The 9,414-nt window shown below is 40.5% G+C and overlaps 1 protein-coding gene across 2 annotated transcripts; it reads left to right on the top strand.

The window, feature by feature from the left end:
• The first annotated feature begins 1,045 nt into the window (after positions 1 to 1,045).
• Positions 1,046 to 9,396, top strand: ints13 (integrator complex subunit 13). 2 transcript variants are annotated; one of them, XM_084910290.1, is made up of 18 exons: positions 1,046 to 1,516; positions 2,479 to 2,712; positions 2,838 to 2,912; positions 3,037 to 3,239; positions 4,068 to 4,148; positions 4,256 to 4,346; positions 4,490 to 4,618; positions 4,971 to 4,994; positions 5,828 to 5,912; positions 6,205 to 6,297; positions 7,189 to 7,278; positions 7,382 to 7,560; positions 7,650 to 7,814; positions 7,947 to 8,101; positions 8,194 to 8,424; positions 8,594 to 8,724; positions 8,885 to 9,020; positions 9,135 to 9,396. In XM_084910290.1, exons 1-18 carry the CDS (start codon positions 1,469 to 1,471, stop codon positions 9,169 to 9,171), a joined length of 2,187 nt encoding a protein of 728 aa, XP_084766416.1. In that variant the 5' UTR covers positions 1,046 to 1,468; the 3' UTR covers positions 9,172 to 9,396. The 2 variants fall into 2 exon arrangements, with proteins under 2 accessions (XP_084766416.1, XP_084766417.1); XM_084910291.1 differs by lacking the exon at positions 4,971 to 4,994 and having other exon boundaries at positions 1,047 to 1,516.
• The last annotated feature ends 18 nt before the right edge of the window (positions 9,397 to 9,414 follow it).

The following is a 9,414-nucleotide window of genomic DNA, read 5'->3' as shown; positions in this document are numbered from 1 at the left end:
TTAAAACCAACTGATCTCTGTTTGTCTTGCTTTGTTCACGGGAATAAGTCTCTGAATCAGCAAGGCCTGCAAGCGCAGACCTAAAAATGATTATGGGATTATATGGAAAGTGTGTCACTCAAACAGTGTTATAATCTGTAGGTGAATACTTCTGGAGTCAGTGCACATGAAAGAAAATCATAGCAGGATGTTGTTTACTACAAATTACAAAATAGGATGTTTTGATACCCAAGGATAACTCTGTTTCCATGCTGTATAGTGTAAAATCAGGCACCTGCATGTATGTATGTATATAAGCCAATCCTAACATTAAGTGCCTGCAGTGTTTTCATGAGCATTGCAAGCAACAAGAAAGGAAACAACAAGCCGAACCAACAACCAGCTAATCTGCTGAAAGAGAAAGGGCAATTCTAATGAATATTAAACTGTCCAAACCTGATGGGGCAGTACTGGAATCAACAGACAGAAAAGAATATGCATGGCACCGTGTTGGTTAAGAAACAGAAAAAAGTAGGCCTTAAAAAGTTTATTGGAATTTGGTGACCTTGAGAACTGGTCTGTCAATGAGAATTTTAATATATCTTGAAATGCTGATTTACTCAGAAAAAACTCCAGATTTCAGGATACTTGGTCAGTTAGTCGACTTTTGAGAGCTATATAACTCATAACCTTTGAGTTATGAAATTATATATCCTTATATAGTATATATTCTTTAAGTTACATTTAAGTTTTTAACTTACTGATGATGAAAAAGCTTTTTCTTCAGTGGCTTCCATAGAAGATAGAATGAAGAAGAAGAAGAAGAAAACTATACAGTGCACATAAAAGAAGTTTCAGAAGCTTTTAGTAATGACTTTCACGTATTAACACATTCCTTACGTTCACACAAGGGATTATAAACAAAACAATGTCAGACAAGCAAAAACAAACAAAAACAAAACAGACAAATAGGCGGGAAAAAAACTATGCGTGTGACTAATAAATCCAGAAGATGGCAGTAATATAGCGCCACCTCTGTGAGCTGCTTTAGAACGTCAAAGAAGAAGAAGAGGCGGAACACCTCTCAACACATTTCCGCCAATAACAAACCTGCTAGCTTGTAGCAACTTGAACTGTATTGTTTGTGCTTTTTTCCCCCAAGTGTCTGCAAAAAAATTGCTAGGCAACGGTTGTTTGGAAGTTGGTTAATTAGAAGACGTGTTTCCTGGAATTACGCAAATGCTACCATTAAATGTTTAAACCGCCGGTCATAAACGTGAATCAGCAAATAAATGGTTGCGACTGGTGTTAGCTGACAGGCTAACGCGCTGCTCGGTGACATGCTCTTTTTAGCAGGTCGTTGGACGTTCGCATATTAATTAACATGTCCTGAAACGCGTCAGGATCATCGCGCTGCAGACGGAGAGGGGGTTTAACAGTCAGAGTGTGACCTAGAAAAATACAGATACCGGGGCTTTTCAGACGATTCATGTTGTTTCCAGACCGGGAAGCGTTACCTTCCCAAGTTTTCCACCAGGTGAGTCAAAATAAATAGCAGTAAAACGGAGGTGGAAATTGACCCAACCTGAATATGAACAGTCATAGAGATTGCTTGTAGTAATATATAATCTATGCTGCCTACTTGGTTTAGGTCATATGAGGTCATAAATGTATTCTTTGTAAGGTTAGTGCATAGGTTTATTTCACTCCAAAGACATCTGGGTTATTTTATCTAGGCTTCTTGGGATGTTTTAACCAGGTTTTGTTTATTAGAAAGCTTGAGTAAGTGTATGTCCCAATTTAGAGATCATTTCCGGTCTTGTGTCTAAATAAGATACAAGACAGGACAAAACATAACAAAACAACTACTTCTTCTGGGTGCTCATCTTCCATCTCACCCTATTGCTGGCATTCTCGTCTGTGTAACATCAACCCTCTGTATCGCTAATCCTGTCTATTGTCTCACTTAAAATCTTAGCACCTTCAGGTCTGCCACCTCCAACTTGGCCTTCTGTCTTTTTGTTAGAACCACCATCTTTGAAAAATACATCATAGCAAGTCTCAATACCTGTGAACCTATCCTTCTCACCCCTGATACTCCATCCACTCCACCCTGTCTGCACACTATTCTTCACCTTCCTATTGCACTTTTAATTAAAGAAAAAAAACAACAACAAACAAGCAGGTTGTATTGGAAAGTGTTGGACTATGTAGAACCACAATAGAGGTGTGTGGCACACTGTCTAAATGTCAAGTGTAGGTGTTTTATACTGCTGAGATGTGGTGATGTTAAGGATAATAGTAGCCCCAGATCATGCCAGAAATAGACCCTTCTTGGGTTCTTCTAATCTCCTCACTGTAGGGGGTAGGTTCAGGTTGTTCCTTTAATGTGTCAGGGGCCTACATGTTTCCTAACAAAAATAAACAAACAACAAAATATATAGACAGCTAACATTCCTGTCTGGCTCTGTTTTTCTTATGGTTTATCTCACTCTGCAGATTTGCAAAATGAAGATGTTCTCTGTGGCACACAAGACTGTCTTCGTAGTGGATCACTGTCCCTACATGGCAGAGTCCAGTCGTCAGCAGGTGGAGTGTGATGTGCTGACAAAGAGCAGAGCTCAAGGGGTCATTCCTCTGGCCCCGGTGTCAAAGTCCCTGTGGACTTGCGCTGTGGAGTGCTCCATGGAGTACTGCCGGATCCTTTATGATGTTTATCCAAAGGACAAACTGGTTAGTGTCTGTTTTTTATTGTTTGTCCATCTAAGTGATATAATTATGAGACTGGGCATGCTGGATGTCCACCTTTTGATGTCATCCATGCCACTGACATTTTCTGCCTCCTCTTTATTTTCCAGGTTAATTACATTGTGAGTGATTCAGAGTTTCACATACTGAATAGCTGGAGGAGGGAAGATCAGAGCACTCACGAGGTAATCCACTGCACATTTAAACGGAATAAGCTGCCTGAATTGAATTAGTTGCAGTATTTAACATCAACTTTGTCACAATTTGGAGACATTTCCTTTGAACTCAGTCTCCCATCTTTCTTCACAGCTCATGTCAGCTCTGGCAGCTGTTGGGCCACCAAACCCTCGCGAGGACCCGGAGTGCTGCAGCATCTTGCATGGCCTGGTAGCTGCAGTGGAGTCATTATGTAAAATCACAGAGCTGCAGCATGAGAAGCGCATCGCTCTGATGGACACAGCTGACAGAGTTGCTAACAGAGGCCGTATTATCTGCCTAACTAATGCTAAAAGGTAAACAGAGGCCACGTGTTCAGTGCTTCAGCTCTTTATTTTGTTTGAGTCATAAGAATAACTTATACAACTGTATCACTGAAAACCTTGCGCAATGTGAGTTAAAGCCATAATAAAACTCTCATCTATATTTGAATGAAGGTTACCACACAGCTAATACAGTGATGGAAAGCCCATAACAGTCAGCTAGAAAAACAGTCCTTTTACACGCGGGATACTAAAACATATTAGCTTCACTTATCTGCTGAAGAAGCATGTTTTACCAAATGTGCAAGACATGTTGCACTTCTGGCAAAAAGCATTGTCTGCATCAACTCTAGTGAGGTGTAACCAGGCTTTCTAAACACTTATTTTTTATTTATTTTTTGTTTCCTCATTGTCGCTAAGAGAAGAGTATGTGCTCTTCCGTCACAGGCTCAGAGAGAGAGAGGTTTGAATGCATCAAAACAGATGCTGAACAGTTTCTGAACTACCCTAAGTCATTTTTTTTTCAAACCAGTTTTGTCAGGTAATATTTATTTAATTTTTTTAATGATAAGAATGTATCAACGGAAGAATTTTGTTTATAAAAAAAAGAAACTGCATTTCTTTCTCTCTGAGGTAACATAAAGTAACAAGAGTCAGTCTTAGAACCTGCATGTTCAAAAGCTGTCAGATGGATTGGAAGGAGTGCATGTCTGAGGGGGGCTTACATGGAAAATGGGTCCTTTGTCAGCAGATTTACAAACACATGTGCCTCTTTGCAGCCATGTACTCTTGTTACACTTGTCATTTTACTTGTCCATAAATGTCCATAAATTCCTGCTCTTTTTGTTTTTTGTCGTGCAGCGACACACATGTGCGCATGCTGGAAGACTGCATTCAGGAAACTATTATAGAGCAAAACAAGCTGGCAGCAGGCTCAGACAGGTCAGTACGCAGCAAAGAAAGACTTGTCCAGGTGATCCTGACTTGGTTATAAAAAGTGAAACTCTGGTATTGCTTGTAATATTAAAACTCATTGTTGTGGGTTTTAGGCTCATGGCCATCCAGCAGTGTGAGCTGGTTCTAGTTCACATCTACCCACAGGGTGAGGACACACTGGTGTCTGACCGGCCCAAGAAAGAGGTGGGTGAAAAGCTTGATGGTCAACGTTTAATTAAAATCAATCACAATAGAAAGTGAAGACGTGTTAACACTGGATTTCACCCAAACCCCATTTAATCTATCACAATCCAGCTTTTCACTGTGTCCCTCTCTTTGTGTCTCAGATCTCTCCTCTGCTCACCAGTGAGGTGCACAGTGTTCGAGCTGGGAGGCACCTGGCCACCAAACTCAACATTTTGGTCCAGCAGCACTTTGACTTGGCCTCTACCACCATAACGAACATCCCCATGAAGGTAAACGCCATCTTCGTCCTGCCTTTTATCTGCTCTTGCACATCTTTTGCCAAAATGTTGATTAAAATAACATGTTTGTCTTTCCATTCTGCTAGTATAGAAATCTTTTTTTAGAATACAGTGCACTTCTCACTTTTTTTTTTTATTGGACTGATTGGTTTTATGTTTTTTTTTATCCTCTTTTCTCACTCATATCCACATTTTGTTTCTTTGCTTGCTTATAAAGTGTGAACCCTTGCTTCACTAAAATAACCCAATGCACTCTAGTCGCATCTTTTGTTTGATCTCATCTGCATGTCGATGTGACTGTGAACCTGCTGCTGGTTTCATGCTGTATTTTCTGTTTTGCTAGCCCACATTAAATGTTTGCGAACAGGTTAGTACTCTGATCACACACACATCAAACTGAGGAAGGGGGCAGAGTTTGCATCATGTAGTGTGTATATTTTGAACGTTAGGGTCATGAATTTATCCTGATGTGTCAGTTGGATCAAGTAAAGGACGGGCAACTCTGGTCTCATGTGGACTTACAAAGTTCAAATGTAGTTTTAAAGGGATTTGATTTGTGGGGAAATCTTTTTGGTCTGATTGTAGAGATTCTTTTTATGACAAAAACTAAAAGAAAACTTCAGAATTTGTTGCATTCAAGTGTTCATAAGTGGAAACATCTGTGACCAGCGTTGCCTCTTCTGATTTATTAAATTCTGTCAATGTGTAGATGCCCTAAAAGTGTATCAGACTTCCCCTGCTCTCTATCCACCCCTTGAAAACGGTCTCTCTTCCCGAGATCTTCCATTTAGTGTCTCAGTGTGTTCCATTGTGCTTTTTTTTTTTTTTTTTTTTTTGTAACTAGTTTTTGAGCGCATCTATCCCTTCAATCTGGATTCCAGCTTTTCCAGCTATCCATGTACTGACTTTTTTTTTCAAATTGATAGTAATGTTGCCCATATTCAGAAGTAAACAAGTCCTATTATCAAAACAAACCTTTTAAACACATCAAAGCATGTTTAAACTGAATAATAATTTCTGCTTTAAAACTTGGGTCATTGAATGAACCAACATTTTTCCTTTTACTTTGTTTATCATTTTGCCCTTTGGGACATGAAATCAGCAGTGTCGATGTGTGTTTGTGCATTTGTGTGAGTTTGAACCTTTTAGGAGCTGACTTCACGCTGACCTTTGTTTGTTAATGTCTCTGTGGGTGGACAGGAAGAGCAGCATGCCAACACATCGGCTAATTATGACGTTGAGCTCTTGCATCACCGAGACGCCCACCTCGAGTTCTTTAAAAGTGGTGAGTGCCCACGTTACAGGTCTGCCTAGCTCTAAATGAGCCAGTTAAACAGGTCAGGAGGTTGAAACTGTTATTTTCCCATTGTAAGAAATGCTGTTGAAACCTCCAAACCCTGCTACACAAAATAAAGTATTTCAGAAATCTTGCAAGAATTAGGTGGAGCGTGTGCGTCCTAGCTTTAGTTGGGAGGTGAGGTACAAGCTGGACAGCTCAATGGGCTCCTTGTTGGTGTTTTGAGTTCTTAATCTTCGAAATAAATAAAATGTGTCAATGATGTGTTTGTGTTGTGTAGGAGACTTACACATGGCGGGGACCAGCACTAGAGAAAATGGACTCAAGGAGACGGTTACGTTAAAATGGTGTACTCCACGAACAAACAGCATAGGTGGGAAAAATTGCAACAAAGAATAACCTCACTCATTCTTCATTTAAAAGGTTTTACAACACCGTGATTTTGCAACACCATGCATTGTTTTTTTGTTTTGTTTTTTTAATCTCATAAATCTATAACTTATGTACAAAAGTACACAGAAAAAATACCACGTTTAAACTGAGACATGGTACTGTCTCTTCAAATGAATTCGCTCATTTTCAATTTGATGGCAGCAACACGTCAGTGATACTTAAAAGAACAAGCTGGTTTACAGCTATTTATTTTAACTGACTAACAGGTCAATTTTCAGAAAATTGTAAAAACCTCCACAGTACGTAAGAACAAAAACATTCCGAAAATGTGGAGAAATCTCTGTGCACAAGAGACGAGGCCCTCAGGAACGCCACTAGTTATCAGCCTTAGGCCACGCTTTCTTGAGTTAGAATATTTATCCTCAAGTCTAATTTAAGCAGCGACATTTGTTCAGTTTATAGTTTTAATGTATTTGTTCTGTTAATTTGCAGACTAGGTATACACAGTATATTTGCAAATATTGGGATTGTGGACTGATATTAGCATTTAGGCAAATAAAATAGCTTTTAATGATGACAGTGGCTGGTCCTAATATGTTGTCTCAGTGATTTATAGCTGGAGAAATCAATAAGAACAGAACCATAAGAAACAAAGAAAAACAGAACAGTATCTGACCAGAATTGTACAACCTGTGCATCTCTGTTACAGTGTCCTTCTGGGATCTTGTTATAAAATAACAATAATGGTTGTAATAGACAAATAGTTACCATCTAGGGGGAAAAAAAATGAGTCATCAGTGAAGGAGGCATTGTTCATGTTTTATGTTGTAATTAATGGTGGTCAAAAGATCTGTTTTTTTTTCCACTTCAGAGCTACATTACTGCACAGGAGCCTATCGCATCTCCCCCACAGATGTCAACAGTCGTCCCTCGTCATGCTTGACCAATTTTCTCCTTAATGGTAAACTGGATTCATCACAATTTGTTTATTTTTTGTGTTGAAGTCTTATTTTTTGACTGTTCCTGCAAACCGCTGATTATTCGTGTTGATGTGCTGATAACAGGTCGGTCCGTGTTGCTGGAGCAGCCGAGGAAGTCAGGTTCAAAGGTAATCAGCCACATGCTCAGTAGCCACGGAGGCGAGATTTTCCTGCACGTGCTCAACAGCAACCGCTCCACCCTAGAGGACCCGCCCTCCATCAGTGAGGGCTGCGGAGGCCGTGTGACAGACTACCGCATCACTGTATGTACAGCTCCCATCAGCTGTTCAGAAATATTCAGCAAAGTTGATCTGATCCTAAATGTTTTTTGTTTTTTACATTTTTTCCTCAGGATTTTGGTGAATTTATGAGGGAGAACCGGCTAACTCCTGTGTCAGAATCTTCCCACGATCCCTCAGGGAAGCTGCCAGCTGAGAGGGCCAAAGCTCAGCTGGAGCGCCACACTCGATACTGGCCAATGATCATCTCCCAGACGACCATCTTCAACATGCAGGCAGTGAGGCACCATCCAGGAATACTAGTCTTCCTGATTATCAGTGTTATTTCTTATTTCTACCAAAGATTTGTCTTTTTCCAGTTGGCCCACATCCCCCTTTAGCACACGTCTGTGTCGTTTTTGCTCTATTAGGTGGTTCCTCTGGCTAACCTGATAGTAAAAGAGACTTTGACAGATGAGGATGTTCTCACCTGCCAGAAGACCGTTTACAACCTGGTAGATATGGAGAGAAAGAACGACCCACTCCCCATTTCCACTGTAGGATCTAGAGGCAAAGGCCCCAAGAGGTATTACCTCAGTTTTGATCATTTTACACTCCCCAGTCCTGGCTTACCAGCGGAAATCAGCATTAATATTTCCACATAATTATTATCTCCAGGGATGAGCAGTACCGCATAATGTGGAATGAGCTGGAAACATTAGTGAAGACTCACTCCGGGGCGACTGACAGGCACCAGCGAGTTCTGGATTGCATCATCGCCTGCCGCAGCAAACCTCCAGAGGAGGAGGACCGGAAGAAGAGAGGGAGGAAGAGAGAGGAGAGGGAGGACAGGACAGAGAAAAATGGCAGCAAGGAGACGGACGACAAAAGCTGGCAGGACTCGGAGAGGTCAGTAGTGCCCGAGAACCTTCAGTTTGTTTTAGCAAAAATAATTTAGTCTATCATTTTTCCATGTGGATTCACAGCTTATTTTTATTGAGCTTATTGGATACAACAGAAGAAAGAGATAAAAGAACCTAACTTTAATATTTGTGATGTATGCTTCTCTGTCTCAAAGACTAAAGGGTTTGATGGATAAAGATGAGCAGGAGTCGGAGGTCATCAAGGATTCCCCAGATTCCCCAGAGCCGCTCAACAAAAAGCCTCGCTTAACCTCAGAGGAGATTCAGCCTCCAGAAAGATCGAAAGGTACCAACAGTTGACACCTGATCTCCTTTCATAACACGACACAGAAGCGCGGATACATTTTCACTAAGTTATTGACATTTTATCACAGTATAAGGCACATTTTTGAAGAAAATAACACCACACAAACTATTTGTATGTTTTTGATTCACTGTCTTTGCAGGTCCTGTCTCACTCCTCACTATGTGGAGCAACCGAATCACTGCAGTCAATTCCAGGAAGCACCAGGAGTTTTTTGGAAGAGCCAGCTCTGTGAACAGCAAGTTCGAGTTGTACCAGCACCTCAAAGATGAGAACGGGTGTGTTCAGTCATCTGTGAAAGTGTCATTATGCTGAATGAATACCATTCTTGTTAGTGCGGTTTGTGTTCATGCTCAGGATTTAAAAGAACTTGACATTGTCCTTGCTTACAGGATGGATGTTCATGAAAATGGGAAGGCCACCAGATGATGTTTCCACAGCTCCAGTGCGTCAGCCTTTCTGCAGATGAGATTTTGGACCACAGTGATTTTAAGACTGCCCAAAAAAGGACATCAAATTAAAATAGATGGTGAACTCTTAACAAGGAATTTCTAATTTTTTTACTCCTAATTTTGTAGTTATGCTGTTCACATGTTGCGTAACACAATAAAAACTGCCAGTAGAGAATGTTGCTGTTGGCTTTTGCACAAATCATGCTCAGTTTTATCTTGT

Source organism: Perissodus microlepis, chromosome 17 (genome assembly GCF_051167445.1).
Source record: "Perissodus microlepis isolate ML-2025 ecotype Zambia chromosome 17, ASM5116744v1, whole genome shotgun sequence".
Lineage (NCBI taxonomy): Eukaryota > Metazoa > Chordata > Actinopteri > Cichliformes > Cichlidae > Perissodus > Perissodus microlepis.
This window is presented reverse-complemented; position numbering and strand designations above follow the sequence as displayed.

Coding starts and splice junctions, on each gene's coding strand:
- ints13 (XM_084910290.1), top strand. CDS start 1,469: ATGTTGTTTCCAGACCGGGAAGCGTTACCTTCCCAAGTTTTCCACCAG. Junction 1,517..2,478: donor CTTCCCAAGTTTTCCACCAG/GTGAGTCAAAAT, acceptor CTCACTCTGCAG/ATTTGCAAAATGAAGATGTT. Junction 3,240..4,067: donor TGCCTAACTAATGCTAAAAG/GTAAACAGAGGC, acceptor TTTGTCGTGCAG/CGACACACATGTGCGCATGC.